Raw genomic sequence first — 15,375 nt, forward strand, 5'->3', positions numbered from 1 at the left:
TTTCAAACTGCCGGAGAGGTTGATTGGTGGATAATTTGTTGAAACGGTTCTATAGTTGATTTTGAGCAGGTGATACGAACTCAGATCGTCCATAGACAGATTAAGGGGTTCAGCTATACTCATGAAATGGGTAGGATGAAATCATCGGGTAGTATTTTCTATTTCACCGATGAACTACTTATCAAGGAGTCTTGATGTGAGATGCGTATTTAAATGACGGATATCGCACAAGAAACATTTGCAGAAGCATAGACCGCGGCGTCTGACTACTACTACAACGATGCTCTTCCAATCAGTCTTCTTCGCTCCTCTCCTTTCACTCCTTGCCCAGGGAGTCGCGGGCACTCCAACCGTACACGACCATTCTCTCGCACATCACAAGCGAGCGACTTGTACTCCCAAATCAGCCGGCTCAGCTTCGACAGACGATGTCCCGACCATCGTCGCAGCGCTGAAGCAATGCGGCAATGGTGGAGTCATCGTGTTCCCCAAAGATACTACCTACATGATCAGAACCAAACTCAGTCTTACCGGCTGCACCAACTGCGAAATCCAACTCGACAGCCGACTTAAACTCTCGGATGATTACACGTTTTGGAACAACTCTCGTACTCAAATTGACGTCCGTGGCATTAACGGGCTTAAATTTCATAGTCCTGCTGGTACTGGGGAGATTGATGGTAATGGACAAGCTGCGTGGGATCGCTTCGGATCAGTTGGTGACTTGAAGAGGCCTGTTATGTTCGCCGTGGAGGGGTCTACTGATGTTGAAGTCAACGGCTTTCGTATGAAGAACGCTCAGAACGTCTTTGTTGATATCGGTTCCAACAGCGAGAGGGTCAAGTTCCTCAACATGCATTTGACCGCCATCAGCAAGTCAAGCTACCCACCGAAGAACACCGATGGGTTCGATATTGGAGCATCCAAGTACACGACCCTTTCGGACATCTTTATCCAGAATGAGGATGATTGCGTTGCATTCAAAGCAGGCTGTGATCAGGTCACCATCACTGACATAACCTGCCAGGGATCTCACGGTCTATCAGTCGGTTCTCTGGGCAAGACAAACACCGACACAGTCACCAATGTCTACGTGAGAAATGCCACCATGAAAGGCGCTACGAAAGCGGCTGGTATCAAGATTTACCCCGGTGGTCCTGAGCACGGAACTGCTGTTGTCCGTAACGTTACCTGGGACGGTGTTATCGTCGACAACTGTGGTGCTGCATTCGAGTTTGATGCTTGCTACAACGAAGACGAGTCTTATTGTGAACAGCATCCCAGTACTGCGCAGGTGTCTGAGATTTACGTCAAGAACTTCTCGGGCAAGACTAGCACCAAGTATGCGCCTACTACCGGCCATGTATACTGCCCTGTTGAGGGAAAGAATTGCGATGTTGAGTTTACGAACTGGACTGTTAAATCTGGAACAGGTGCTGGGCAGTTTTTGTGTGAGAACATTAGCTCTGATGTTTTGGGTATTACCTGCAAGGCTCCTTAGGACATACATTGCGATGGATCCGCATTCCTCGGGGAGCAAGAAAACTTCTCACCCAAAAAGGCCGATTAATCTTTACTAAATTTACCTAAATCTTTTCAATACTTAGAATAGCAGTCCTATGGAAGTTTTCTTGGGTATCATCTCCATTTTCTCTAAGCAGTTTAGTGCATTATCACAGCCAATCAGAGAGCATGGATTAACCAAAACCCCACCACCCCGAGAAGCACGAGCAGACGAGGTGATATTCCCCCCAGAAACCGACTTTGACGATTTTATGATCTCTCTGGCCTACCGCAACCTTGGTACTGCCTAACCCGACCCAATCGATTCGAGAGAAAAAAATGACAAATCAGAGTCTGGCAGGTCATATCACCAAGTTCCGAGTATCCCAAACTCCACGGATCAAGCGGAACAGACCCGCTGTATCTTGCTCAACGTGTCGTGCGCGCAAGCAGAAATGCGACCGACAACAACCATGCGGTCCATGTCAGAAGCGTGGTGTCCAGAATTCATGTCACCTAGAGCCAACTTCGCGACCGCCCGCCGCTTCGCTGGCCAATCGTGTTGATAGTCGAGTCCAGGATGAGCTTAGGCAGATGCAGAGCCTCCTCCAGAGTCTCCTCAGTCAGCCTAACCAGGACCAAGTAGCCACATCCTGCGAAAACCTAGCCGCGGGTGTGGATCGCATTCGGCAGGCTATCAATTACAGGGCTGTGACGGCTCCGCAAGTGGACCAACCTCCAGACATCGTATTTGGATCTCTCGCCAAAGCTACCTTAGAAGATGTTCTGGCGGCTTTGCCATCCCGCCAGGATTCTGACAATATTGTCTTGACATACCTCAACGCAAGACATATTGCTGTACCATTCATTCATATCCACCAATTCCGCAGACAGTACGAAGCCTTTTGGAACAACCCTGGATCTGCGAACCTTCTGTGGGCAAGCATCCTATTCTCAGTCCTCGCGCTTGGTGCCAGCATGCCTGATGGCAGGGGAAACCATCACCAGTCTTCAGCATTTATTTCCATGTCAGCCCGATGTCTTATATCCGGTCAGTATAGCACTGCGACTGAATTCTCTGTTGAAGCCCTGGCTATGCATCTTCATGCACGATGTTTCCATCAAGAGGACAGGGACATCAATCTGTCCCAGCTTCATGCTTTGACTGTTCGTATTGCGCAGCAGCGGTGTTATCATGTGGATGGAGGCGACTACTTACAGGCTCTGACACCCTTTCAAGTCGAAATGAGACGGCGCATTTGGTATTATCTCCAGTACTACGACGTCTTGCTATCTCTTGAGCATGGACTACCGCCACTGATACACGAAGATACGTACTCTGTCGGCCATCCAACAAACGTCACAGATGACGAGTTTGATGAAGAAACCAAAGTCATCTTCGCTAGTCCAGTGGCAGAGGCCAATGCTGCGCTCCCCTGCGTATACATGTCCCGACTATTGCCAATTCTGAGAAACATCATTCGCCACGCCCTTGGTTTCAAGACCTGCAACTATAAGGACGCCCTTTTCCTCAAATCGCAGCTTGAGGCATGGTACAGATCGATTCCACTCTGCCTCCGCGTGCATTCCATCAAGGATACTTGCCTGACAAATACTACTTTCACCGCTTTACAACGTATCCTATTTCAGCTCATCTACAACACAGGAATCGCACTCATATATCGTCCGTTCCTCAATATCATGAGCCTTGAGAATAGATATTGCGAAACTGCGCTTGACATGTCTCGCAAGAATGCACTAAGATCTATTGAAGTATACATAGAGGTTGATCAAGAGATGCAGAGAGGGGGAAGACTCTATAACGATCCACAAGTCAGGGCTAACTTACCCGTCAATGACTTCTTTATAACAATGATAATGGCACCACTGGAGTTCTTCGGTTGCCCCAACTTACCGTAAGTCTGCATTTAAGCGGGTACCAAATGCCTTGACTGAAGTATTGCAGGCAAAGCCAAAAGGGCTATATTATCCATACACTCGAAACGGCAGCACAGCTGTGGCCCACGAGATCATGTGTCTCTTCATACGCCCTTGAAAGCTCGCGACTGCTTCAGGTCATTCTGGCAGACATCCATTCGTCAACCTCAATTGAGCATCCTATATACCCAAACATCTCTAACTCAAGCCAAGAAAGTGCTTTACTACAAACTTTTGGGACTTACGGACCAAGGGGCGATGATGCCTGTGAATTCGACAACTTCCCGTGGAACACCACTACAATGTCGGATTGGGTTTGTGCACATTTCCACATACGGAGATACGCCACTGACGAGACCTAGGGCTCGATGAACTTGTTGATTGACCATGAGGAATTTGACAGGTCAATCACTGAAGAGTCAATCATCGGTGTTTAGGGCTGTACTGGTTTCTTGTTCTGCGTGAATGGCGAGATATAGTGGGGTTTCGGAGTTGTCGGTTCTAATTGTTACCGTTTTGGGTAATTGACATGTCCGACTTCAAATCCGACGCTGCGCCAAGACGCCCAACAGTCGAGATTTACGAAGAAAATGCTGGCAATGAGATTCCCTTTCGTTTCGCACGCCTCGAAGAGGAAGCTGATCAACGCCGGGGACGGGTATAAGAGGAGTGCCTGCACCCCTCAACAATCGTTCCGTATCCCGCCAGCGACTCATTCCACGTTCCAACTCAACCATCTATCACCAACACATCGTTAAAATGGGCGACCAAGCTATTCCCGAGTTCTCAACCTCACTCGTACTTACCGCTTTCAACGAGCCTCTCAAGCTCGAGAAGACTCCGCTTCCCAAAACAGTCCCTCCTGGCTCAGTCTTTGTTCGTGTACTCAGCACTCCCGTACGCCCTCACCAACGCGAGGGTTTCAGAGGCAACAGTCCTCTTTCCTTCAAGCCACCATATAACCCTGGAGACGGTGGTGTTGGGCGCATCGTATCCGTAGGGCCTGATGCTGTCGCTCTCAAACCTGGTCAGCTTGTCTACATGAACAACTTCATCACGGCAAGAGATGATCCTAACACCCGAGTCCTGCTCGGTCTTCATGATGGTGGTGGCCCTGAAGCTGACTTGAAGCTGTTCAACCTCTGGAAGGGCTTCTGGAGAGATGTCGCTGTTGTTGCCACGGAGAATATCATTCCTCTGAATGAAAAGATTCTCATCAATGAGATGGGTTACTCCTGTGGAGACCTGAGCTACATACAGCGCCTCTCGGTCGCATACGGCGGTATCAGAGCCGCCAATCTCCAAGCTGGCGAGACTGTTATTGTTGCTCCAGCTACAGGTCACTTTTCGGGTGCTGTAGTTGAGTTGGCTGCCCAGATCGGCTGTCGTGTGATTGCACTTTCGCGGTCAGCATCTAAACTGAAACCTCTCACTTCTCGTTACCATCGTGTTACTGCTGTTGAGCTCACTGGCGATGAGAAGAAGGATGCCGAGGCCATTGGCGCACTTGTACCCGGAGGCGCTGATGCTTACATCGACGTTTCTCCGCCTGCAGCGACAGCTTCACATCATCACCTCAACATCTCCATCAACTCGCTTACGTCTTTCGGCCGTGTCGTCTTTCTAGGAATGATGTTCGATATCAAGATCAACTATGTTAGCCTCATGGTTCGCAACATCACGATCAAAGCGCAGTTCATGTATACGCGCGAGGAGTTGGTATCTTTGGTCAAGATGATTGAAACGGGAGTTATCAAACTGGGCAAGGAAGCTGGGCATGAGATTGTAGAGAAGGGCTTCTCTATGGAAGAATGGGAAAATGCGGTCACCGTTGCAGAGACGGCTTCGGCTTGGGGCCAGCAGGTCTTGCTCTACCCCTAGACGAAAGCCATTTCGGGCTCGATTGAGACTTCCAAGTAGCTTCTATTATCATTTATATCTCCTTTTCTTATTCCATTGCTTATCTATCTCCTGTATCTGTCTTGTTCTGAGTAAATTCAGACTTCTCATCACTTGCCCTCAGCTGCTCCGCTCAGCTGCTCCGCTGTCGCGAATATGGATTGAGAACCCCGTCGCGTTCTTCCCCTCCAGACCGGGTTTGAGAGTCAAGGTCGGCATCTCATAGTCACCGCCATTTTGCGGCCTGTAAGGTATAGGCTCTATGGTATCCAAATGCCTCAGCTTTTCACGGAGAGTCTCTGCCTCCTTCTCGAAACCAGCCTGGTCTAGCCTGTCCGTTTGATAGACGACATGAGATGGAAGAACCTGGAATCCGGGGTAGTACAGCACGCCATGGTTGATGGGGTAGAGTAAGTCGTCAATATGTCCAGCAATTCCGCGAGCCGAGTAGTGCTCTTCACGACCCCCGATAGTAACGACAAGCATCGCTCGCTTTCCAACAAACACTCCTTCGCCATATCTATCGCCATAATGCTTCTCGCTATGCTCGCCAACTCCATATGTGAAGCCCATGGAGAACACTCTCTCGACCCAGCCTTTGAGAATAGCAGGCATGGTATACCACCAGAGGGGAAAGTGAATCAGGACCATGTCAGCCCAGAGCAGCTTTTCTTGTTCGGTCTTGACGTCGTCTGTAAGATTTCCTGTTTTGTATGAATCCCTCGATGCGTATGCAACCTTGAGACGGGCATCGGTTGAGAGATTAGGAAAGTCTGTACGATCGATCTCGGATTTCCATTTCATTGAGTATAAGTCTGAGGTTTGTACTTGGTGGCCCTGAGCTTCAAGCTCGTTAATGGACATTTGGAAGAGAGAGCCATTGAAAGACTGGGGCTCGGGGTGGGCAAGGACGACGAGAACCTTCATGTTGATGAGAAGATGGTATGCTTCGTGCTTAGGGCTCAGTGCTGACTTCCTGGCGGGCATTTATATACAAACGACTTGCTCCACTATAGTCGAAAGATCCTCTGCCAAGAAAACTATCATGGCATGATCGGATCAAAATCAAGTCCGATCAGGTTAAGTTCAGCCTGTCATGGCTCGGACGGCCCAACTTCACGCCCGACATTCTGTGGTTGACCAGCTAGAAGTCGATCATGGTCTTAGCCAGCTGATTCCCCACGTTACTACTGGGATACCTGATCATGGGTACTGGGCTTTTAAAGCTGGAGTACGATAGGCTTTTCTCTTAATCTCGTCCGTTCTTCGCCCGAAATGCTGAGATAACGTTATCACATCATTTGGTCCGCTCTGCCACCCCACGAAACATACTCCGCAGCGAATCAAAGCGCAGGCTGGAACCTTGACCCAGCTGATGATTAATTGATCCATTTTCGTTCATTTTCGTTCATTTTCGCATCGGGGTTCCTTCATTGTCCGAGGTCGTAGCTGCTACAATGATATCTAAACCTAGCCTTAGTCATTGAAGGGCATATAGGGCTGAAACAGAACACACAGCTAATGGGACAGGGTTCAAGCTTGAGTTCCAGCTCTTGAACTGTATGACGTATCATACTTTGATACAAAATTTATTGAGGTTTCCTGACGTCGTGTTCTGCTGTCCAATCATTTCCCAGATCCCAAATGCCTTTCTATGCACGTCCTCTCAAAAACCAAATGGTAATGAGTCCATGCACTCAATATTCTCCTCTGCTTCTTCCTTCAGACATCTCTCGCAAGTGCATTTGAACTGAAACTGCTCTTGTGTATGATTTTGTCTACTTGTGAGGTCTTTATGTGTTGTAAGATCAAAGTAGGTAATCATGCATTCTTCGCCCTTCGAGATGTCGCGAACTGCTGTATAGACCATTCGCGCTTGTCCGTCAGGTTTATGAGTGACCTATGAGAGCTGTCAGTAGCACATTCACGGGGGCTTTTCATAATAATCTCCATTCGCTCACATTTGGTAGGCAAGAATGGTTGAACTGGGCAGCACGGGGATACAGGGCCATTCCGTAAGATTCACCTCTTGGCGCAGCATTGTCGTTCACGGGCTGAGAGCCAGTGGCCCTCGGATACAGTCCAAAGGTATTGGTCTCTTCCTTGCATAATAGCAAAAGCATTTGTTCAGCACTTAGCAGGAGCGGTAGAACAGTCGCATCACTCAGGTACTCATGGACCAATCGTTTCCAATGTATAATCTGCACCTCGGGCCACGAGTCAAGGTATGCACAACACATGTCCACAGCTTTCCAGCCACGTAGGAAATGGGCCTCCCATGGATGCCGCTGTTGTACAAGGGCGTTACCGCTGTGTAACTCGGCATTCCACGTGGCAAGCAGACGAACAACATGCCAGACCGTAGCGAAATTGTACTCGCCCTCTTTTTGGCGAAGTGGTTCTGCGTGTTTCTTCAACCAAGAGCACTCAAAGTCATGTCGGGCCTTATCCGTCGCTCGGCATGCGACATTACACCAGACAACATCCTTGGAACAAGCATGCTCACAGCGGACGGCGCGACCATTCTGCGGGACACGGCGAGAGCATGACAAATTGCTGCATGTAAGCGGTTCGTTGGACGTCACAGAAGGGACGATAGCATATGGTATGTCTACGAGAAGAACGGTTCCTTCTCGAATAGGACCCGCGGCTCGAAGTAATCTTCCCTTGCAGGGGTCTTGGTCAGGAACCAGATTCGGATGTACATAAAATTCCAGATCGTGAGTGACGACATTGGAAGGTTTTAGTGAACTTCTTGGTGCCTTTGGCGGCAATCGGGGTTTTTGGAACTCCATTGTTGCTGGATAAAGAGCTGGTTGAAAGATAAAGTGTTTAGAGGGTGACGGATAAGAAATATGAGAATTAAAATGAATGGGAAAAGAATTTGCAGGCAAAGTCGCTACTGAGCATTTGTGTTCTGGACCCTCGGAATGATCGAATACGGTTAGATGAGGAGGCCACTAAGACACCATCGCCACTGAGATAAGGGTATCATTTCGGCGTAACCTTTTGCGGCTTAAAGCCAATTGCTGTATCACTGTATCAGAAAGGCGGTATGTATTTTGAGGTTCGACATTGTGTCACTGTAAGAAAGGTGCATTGTGATAAGCTCAGTGGTTGACGTGGACGAAGGAATTAACTTTTTCATCACAACACCATATGACCATGAGAGTTGTCAGCTTTTTGGGCGGCGCTGCCCCTGTTGAAGAGCAAAAAAGTCAGAAACTTCATTCAATCAGTTTAGCTGCCGCAAAGAAAAAAATTCTTTGTGTCTTTTTACGTCAACATTCGGCGATTTTTTTACCCCGTTATTAAATCGGCATTGCAATAACTGTTCATCGCTGAGTGGAGAAGGGCCACATGGAAGCTAGGGGTAATCCCTCCAGTGAGATTGGTTCCCGTCACACGTGTCACTAATAATAGCACAACCAGTTGGCCAGCTACAAATGCATCTCGACTGACAACGTTGTTCTCAAAGGGCAGGCTGTATTGCTAAACTACAATTCTGATTTGACAAAAACGTCATGGTCAATCTCTTGAGCCACTGGCTTGTAGGTCCATTGGCTCACGTAGACATCGCCTCCCTTGGGACAGTCCACCCCAGATCCTTTGCCGTTGCAGGTAGCATAAGGCCCAAGCAAGCTGCCGACAAATTGACCCATACCTCCACTAACGAGACTTGCCGATGCTGTCGCGATGTTGAGAGTCTTACCTCCGCGGCTTGATGCCCCGAGGTTGTAGTGCGTCGCGTTTGCTGCCTCAATATGTAGAGTAATTACACCCTTCTCCCAGCCATCGGGGACCGGTACTACCTTTGGTGCAGGAACATTCTGAGCTCCAGTGGCTCGGAATCTGAACGCGAGCTTGGACTTCTTGTTGCTACCTTGCTTGGTCGGGAGACGAACAATGCCAAGGTCAATATGATCGAGCTGCGTTCGGAAAACGGTGATACCAGCCTCCTGGTCATCTGACTTGGGCTTAAAGTCGATATCGACACTATACTTGAAGAGAGTGTGAGTTTGTCGACGACCAATGAAGGCCAAGCCCCGCTGTCCTGAGAGCTCAATCTCGTCTCCAGCTAGAAGGCTACCGGTAACGTTATTGCGACTCGGCACGATATGCAGACCCTTGGCAGACAGAGAGAAAGCACCCTCTCTGGGGACGCGGTGATGAACAAAGTGAGGTGGAATGTTTTTAGCCTTCCTCAGGTTGTAGTTATCTGGGTCGGCGTTGAAGGGTCCATCTCCAGGAACGTTTCGCGTCAGTTTTGGGAGAAGGTTTCCAGGCATGCGGCCTCGAACTGGTTGCAACTTGGGCCATTCGCCCTTGTTCCATGTGCCATTGAAGAGAACGGCTTCACGGCCCATGGGTGAAACCCCAGACGCTGTGATGCGAGTAGCCAGACAAAGACCCCACCAGTTGCCCTTGGTATCTTGGAACAGGTCACCGTGACCGACGGTCTGGAAGTACTCAGATGTTCCGCGGTTGGTCAAGATCGGGTTGTTCTTGTATGCTTCATATGGACCGGTGATCTTGCGGGCTCGAGCGATGGTGATAGCGTGGTCTTCAGCAGTTCCACCCTCGGCGATCATGAGATAGTAGTAACCGTCGCGCTTGTAGATATGGGGTCCCTCAGGCCATACGCCGCCTGTGCCGTTCCAAATGTTGAGCTCGGGGCTAAGCTTCCCTGTTTCCAGATCAAGCTCCTGCAGAGTGATGCCATGAGTAGCACAATAAACCTTTCCATCGTCGTCCCAGAAGAGGTCGGGGTCAATGTGTGTTGGCTTGAAGGTAACAGGGTCACTCCAGCTACTCTCATCCCAGGGATTGGTGGTCTTGAAGATGACACCAATAATATCTCCAACGCCTAGGTACTCGCAAATGACGTAGTATGTTCCTTTGTGATATCGAATGGTTGGTGCGTACATTCCTTGCTGTTGTCCCACTGTCTTCCAGCTAATGCCAGGCAACTGTTTCTCACGGTTCCAGACATGGCTGATGAGACGCCAGTTGACTAGGTCTCTTGAAGCATAAACGGGAAGACCTGGGAACGAGATGAAAGTTGAAGTGACACAGAGAAAGAGGCCGTCTTTCTGGATGCATGATGGGTCTGAGTGCCATCCTGGAAGGACCGGGTTGGTGTAAGTCGAAACATCCGTCTTCTTTTCAGGAAGAGCACTTCCCAGCGCAAGAAGTGAGCACAATAGCCAAGAGAAGCGCATTTTGAAACCACACAACTGATATCGTCCTAGTTACATCAGACATCACTTCAATCGCGAGAGCTTCTCCTCATTATATATCCATATTCGAGCCGTCGATCAGGAGAGAGATCCAGGCAAATGCGGGGGAGAAAACGGCTGAATTACAATCCCCGGAAACAAATTTGTCACGATTGATAATGCCGATTCGAGCGCTAGATTTTGACCCTTGTTACTAGCATGACGATCTTGTCGAAGAGCGCCTTGAGCCTGCAGAATGAGGGGTCTTGATGCAACTCAACCTTGCCAATTCCATTAAATAGGCTGATTCAACGACTCAGAAAATAAACTACATCGTCATGAAGAAAACGATGTAAGCCATTTAGGCTAATCGGATATTGTTAGTAATGAAAGAATTCATTTCAAGACTTCAAAGAAAACCGCTTCAGCCAATGGTGAAGGGTGAAGCTGTATAATACCTTCAATTTCTAGCGATCGCTTTCATCGAAAAGCTTGAATAAAAAGGCTGAGAATCTCTTACTTAATGCTCAGTGTTATCTGTTCAAGTGCACCAACGTGACACGGCTACTTTGGGTTTGGCAGGTATCCATCTCTCCACACAAATTTTGCTAGCGATAACCTTTCACATAAAAGACGGGGATTGTCGCGCGCCCTCAAAAGCTTAACATTATGCGCATCATTCTTTACCAGTCGCCCAAAGCAACGATTTGGAGGTTTGCAGACTGCACAAAAACACATACTTAGCTACGGATGCCTTTAATTTGATTGACCATTCAGATCTAGCAATTGATTGCTCAATCGCGCCGATCGACATGATGCGCCTGGTGTAGGGTAACATCAATGGTAGGATGGACCCTGTAGTGACCCTGGCGGGGAAGTTTCGCGAAACTTCGCATCGGCAAGCAACAGCAGCAACATTGAATTGCGTGTCGTGTCAAACAACAAATGCCTGAGGCTCCCCAATTCGATGCGATTCCACGGTCTCACAGTCTGCGAAAACCCTCGCTTGTATCCCCAAGACTAGAATAGTCTCATCATCCGATAACGACATGCTCTGACAATGAGATCTGGTTGACGTCACCTGCAACGGTACACGGAAGAAAGTCACCGAAACGTCCTGATCCTGACCGCGTTTTCTCAAGAGTCTGGAAATAAATAATACTCTTTCGGATTTAATTACCTATTTATCAACTCAATTCGTGTTCTACGTTTTTTTTTTTTTTGTTTACTCTGTGCTTGGGTAGTGGCTTTTTTTACGCACGCGCAAATGTCTCTCGCTCAGCATGTAACCCAGACTGAGGGCTTCGACTACGAAGGCCCAGCGAATCCCAACTACGAAGGTCCGAGTCATCCGAATGTTTCTCCTGGCTTTGGTACGGGAAATATTCTCGCTCCTGGTGATGAATGCGATCAAAGCGGTGATCGATCAGAATGGCGTCGATTGAGTTTTGCGCCTGTCGAGATTGCTAAGAAATTGCCAAACATTGCGGCTTACAAGGTCTCCAACCTCAAGCGCTATGGTGAGTCAATCAGTTAGCCCAATTGCGAGGCATCGCTAACCTCGCGCAGTTCAGGTCGCGACTGGTATAATTGCTTGTTGGTTCGCAGCAGGGATTGTCTTCGGTTTCGCTGCCCTCAAGCCAATTCTCATCAACGAGGGCATCTATTCCGAACTCTGCCCGGTGGTGGATTACAGGATCCCATGCGCTGAACAAGACATGCGATTGAACCTTTTGTTCATCTCAGCGTCAATCTCCGCGAATGTGTCTTCTCTTTTCGCTGGCGCTGTGCTCGATCGCTACGGTCGACGAGTATGTTGGCTGGTCTCGAGTGTTCTGCTCACTCTCGGTTCGTTGATGATGGCCATCTCATTCTCGCATCCCGGCTTCCATGGATATCTCCTCGGCAACATTCTTCTCGCTTTCGGTGGCACCTTTATCTTCGTTTCCAGTTTCCAGCTCGCGAACGCGTTTCCGAAATATTCTGGGCTGATCGTCGCGCTCGTCACCGGTGCGTTTGATGCCTCGGCTGCAGTGTTTTTGTTCTATCGCATGGCTTATGAAGCATCCGGTGGATCATTTTCACTTGACAAGTTCTTCTACGGCTACATTTCCGTTCCAGTAGCCATTTTCCTGGCTGAATTTCTCTGGATGCCGGCCCACTCGTATCATACCCTCCCTCAACTCGAGAAGAAGATCGAGCACGCTCAAGACCGCACCCGCGATGTTCACGAATCGGACGAAGAGATCGACGATACAAACGAATTGACACGCGTACGAAGCGCCCGAGCCGACCAGAGAAAAGCCAAGCTTGAGAAAATTGAGGAACTCGCTGGCGATAGTCAAGAACGAGGCGAACGCGTCAAAGAAGAGGAAGGCCGACAAGAAGCCAGCGGAGTCTGGGGTGTTCTCCACGGAATGCCAGCTCACAAGCAGATGATGACGCCTTGGTTCATCCTCATTCTCGTCTTGACGATCCTTCAGATGATTCGCATGAACTACTTCATCGCTGGTGTCAGATCGCAGTACCGATACATGTTGGGCTCTGACAAGGCCGCTGAGCGCATCAATGAGTTTTTCGATGCTGCTCTGCCCATCGGAGGCGTTGCTGCGACGCCATTCATTGGAATTTTGCTCAATAACCTGAGTGTTCCCACTACCTTTTCTGTTTTGACGGTATTTATCATCATCATTGGCGTCCTGAACTGTATTCCGAACCTGGTAGCTGGATACTTCACAGTCGTTGCTTTTGTCTTTTTCCGTCCTCTTTACTATTCTGCAGTCTCGTAAGTACCCTTTCAATTACTTCACCAATTCTAGTTACTGACCTGCATTCTAGTGACTACGCCACTAAAGTCTTCGGTTTCGCTACGTTCGGGCGCATTTACGGAACGATCACTTGCATCTCTGGAATCACGCAGCTCATTCAGTCGGGACTCGATGCACTCACTCATGGCCCATTGCACGATGACCCAACGCCTGTCAACGCGACCTTGGGTGCCGTCGGAGCTCTTGTAGGTCTCATTTTGACCGTCTTCATCACTGTCAAGGGTAGAGTCTTTGTCGAGAAGAAGGTTGAGATGGAGGCCGATGGTGAGAGAGAACGACTCCTGTCGGATGCTCAGAATGGGTATGGAACTGGTCACTGAGTCTAAGGATGGCAGAGAACTATGAAAGAGGTTTTGTGAGGGAATTTGGAAATCGTTTTGTAAGGTTGCATTACATTTCTATCCTGTTGGAAGCTTCCAAGTCGTTGTCTTTTATGAATTGTGTGTTCATGGAAGTGTAGGATGGGATTAAAAGTTATTGGATGGGCGTATCGCCTTGAGTTCTCACTAATCGAATTTATAAAGATATGAAAAAATAAAATGATGCAGGAGTTGGCTGGGCTATAGATATTCATGTTAATTAATTTACCATTCTCACTGATGCTGTTGGTCATGTAACTCATGCCTGCCAATCGGGACTCAATCCTGCGAGATGCTGTATAAACATGAGAACCAGGGAAACTATGCATATTAGGATATTTAGATCAATAATACCCGTTCCCAATTGATGACAACGACGTGAGCACGGTTCGGTTCAGATCCACGCGCCAAACGTCGCCCGAAGCTCTCTCGAGACACGCAAATGTCCAGCCTCAGCATTTTGCCTACGACAGCATGCAGCAAGTCAGATCAGCATGTGGAGCTTCAATTCAAAGCGAATGGCCAGCAGGGAATGCCTCAGTTTGCACGCTATGTGATAGATTTCGACGCATTTGGATCTTTAAAATAAATGTAGGGAGTGAGGTAGGGCGGATGGGCTTGGAAGCATCACAAAAGAGTCCCGTTTAATAACCAGTAATAATTACAAGGCGATGTCTCACTATACAAGCATATTTTATCGAGATGCAATCCATAACGCTGCCTAGTTTAAGTCGGGCCCAAGCTGAGAGATTGACAGTGGTTGCTCCCTTACAGCTATACATACCGACTAGCGACTCTCAACTCCTGAGCTACCAAATGTTTCCATTCCTCACATCACAGGCCGGAGACAATTCTCCCTTGATGGTGGATATTCGAGAAAAGCAATTAAATATAATGCCTCGCCTCTTTCACCCTCTGTCAATAAGCTGCTTGTCTTGGTACCCAGCAGAATGTCCAGACGACTCATTTCGTTACTGCTGTCAGGTCTCATCACACAAACTGGTGCTCAACATGTTGTCAAAGAACCAGATACAGTCTGTGTAACGTACTTATCAACATATCTCGTCCCTATTTCGTCGAACGCCACAGGTTCTGTGCCTACAGATGGCGCGAACAGCTCATCGCAGACATTTGATGCTGCCTTGACAGCTTTTACCACATTAGAGTCCGGGATTAATCCATCCCTCGAACTGACCGAGGCTCTTCAACCTTCCCAGTCTCTTTCTGGTGATTCCAATCAGTTTATCACAACCTCGGTCACGACCGGTACGAATACAGCGGACTCCGATCCCACGACAGCGCCCGGGCCTGATGACCAGCTCGTTGTCTTCCGCATCGTCCCAGACACTGATAGCTCAAGACGGAGGCGACTCAAGAGAGCGCTTGGAGGCTTTGTAGGCTCTACCTCGGAGATATGCCAAGATGCTTCTGCGTTTAGCCTCTCTGGCGGACGCCTTCTTGACGGCCGGAGACCCATTTACTACAACGGCGAAGACTTTAAGGAACTGCGCGGTCAACAGACGACACCACCTCGCGAGGCTGTTGCTACCACATTTGCTGGTGATGGTGGATTCCTCCAACAACCCATTTCCGGATAATGGCTTGCCATCAGTGGCCATTGCGGCCTAC

The 15,375-nt window shown here is 48.7% G+C and overlaps 8 protein-coding genes across 8 annotated transcripts; 5 read left to right on the forward strand and 3 right to left on the reverse strand.

The window, feature by feature from the left end:
* Positions 1 to 105: 105 nt before the first annotated feature.
* Positions 106 to 1,550, forward strand: FOIG_08745 (uncharacterized protein). Its single transcript, XM_031208810.1, has one exon. It carries the CDS (start codon positions 281 to 283, stop codon positions 1,499 to 1,501), a length of 1,221 nt encoding a protein of 406 aa, XP_031061816.1. The 5' UTR covers positions 106 to 280; the 3' UTR covers positions 1,502 to 1,550.
* Positions 1,551 to 1,842: 292 nt separating this feature from the next.
* Positions 1,843 to 3,878, forward strand: FOIG_08746 (uncharacterized protein; the record flags this gene model as incomplete). Its single annotated transcript, XM_031208811.1, has 3 exons — positions 1,843 to 3,419; positions 3,470 to 3,755; positions 3,804 to 3,878. The coding sequence occupies 3 exons, from the start codon at positions 1,843 to 1,845 to the stop codon at positions 3,876 to 3,878; spliced, it is 1,938 nt and encodes a 645-aa protein (XP_031061817.1).
* Positions 3,879 to 4,200: 322 nt separating this feature from the next.
* On the forward strand, positions 4,201 to 5,322 carry FOIG_08747 (uncharacterized protein; the record flags this gene model as incomplete). The annotated part of the gene is made up of 1 exon (XM_031208812.1): positions 4,201 to 5,322. The coding sequence occupies one exon, from the start codon at positions 4,201 to 4,203 to the stop codon at positions 5,320 to 5,322; it is 1,122 nt and encodes a 373-aa protein (XP_031061818.1).
* On the reverse strand, positions 5,136 to 6,561 carry FOIG_08748 (NAD(P)H dehydrogenase (quinone)). Its single transcript, XM_031208813.1, has one exon. The coding sequence runs from the start codon at positions 6,325 to 6,327 to the stop codon at positions 5,461 to 5,463; it is 867 nt and encodes a 288-aa protein (XP_031061819.1). The 5' UTR covers positions 6,328 to 6,561; the 3' UTR covers positions 5,136 to 5,460.
* A 309-nt stretch (positions 6,562 to 6,870) lies between these two features.
* On the reverse strand, positions 6,871 to 8,201 carry FOIG_08749 (uncharacterized protein). The gene is made up of 2 exons (XM_031208814.1): positions 7,302 to 8,201; positions 6,871 to 7,240 (listed from the first exon to the last, which is right to left on the reverse strand). Exons 1-2 carry the CDS (start codon positions 8,133 to 8,135, stop codon positions 7,007 to 7,009), a joined length of 1,068 nt encoding a protein of 355 aa, XP_031061820.1. The 5' UTR covers positions 8,136 to 8,201; the 3' UTR covers positions 6,871 to 7,006.
* Positions 8,202 to 8,806: 605 nt separating this feature from the next.
* FOIG_08750 (uncharacterized protein) lies at positions 8,807 to 10,629 on the reverse strand. The gene has a single exon (XM_031208815.1). The coding sequence runs from the start codon at positions 10,560 to 10,562 to the stop codon at positions 8,838 to 8,840; it is 1,725 nt and encodes a 574-aa protein (XP_031061821.1). The 5' UTR covers positions 10,563 to 10,629; the 3' UTR covers positions 8,807 to 8,837.
* A 1,036-nt stretch (positions 10,630 to 11,665) lies between these two features.
* On the forward strand, positions 11,666 to 14,118 carry FOIG_08751 (uncharacterized protein). The gene is made up of 3 exons (XM_031208816.1): positions 11,666 to 12,079; positions 12,129 to 13,344; positions 13,398 to 14,118. Exons 1-3 carry the CDS (start codon positions 11,827 to 11,829, stop codon positions 13,705 to 13,707), a joined length of 1,779 nt encoding a protein of 592 aa, XP_031061822.1. The 5' UTR covers positions 11,666 to 11,826; the 3' UTR covers positions 13,708 to 14,118.
* A 578-nt stretch (positions 14,119 to 14,696) lies between these two features.
* On the forward strand, positions 14,697 to 15,344 carry FOIG_08752 (uncharacterized protein; the record flags this gene model as incomplete). Its single annotated transcript, XM_031208817.1, has 1 exon — positions 14,697 to 15,344. The coding sequence occupies one exon, from the start codon at positions 14,697 to 14,699 to the stop codon at positions 15,342 to 15,344; it is 648 nt and encodes a 215-aa protein (XP_031061823.1).
* Positions 15,345 to 15,375: the final 31 nt, after the last annotated feature.

This window comes from Fusarium odoratissimum (genome assembly GCF_000260195.1).
Source record: "Fusarium odoratissimum NRRL 54006 unplaced genomic scaffold supercont1.13, whole genome shotgun sequence".
NCBI classification, from domain to species: domain Eukaryota; kingdom Fungi; phylum Ascomycota; class Sordariomycetes; order Hypocreales; family Nectriaceae; genus Fusarium; species Fusarium odoratissimum.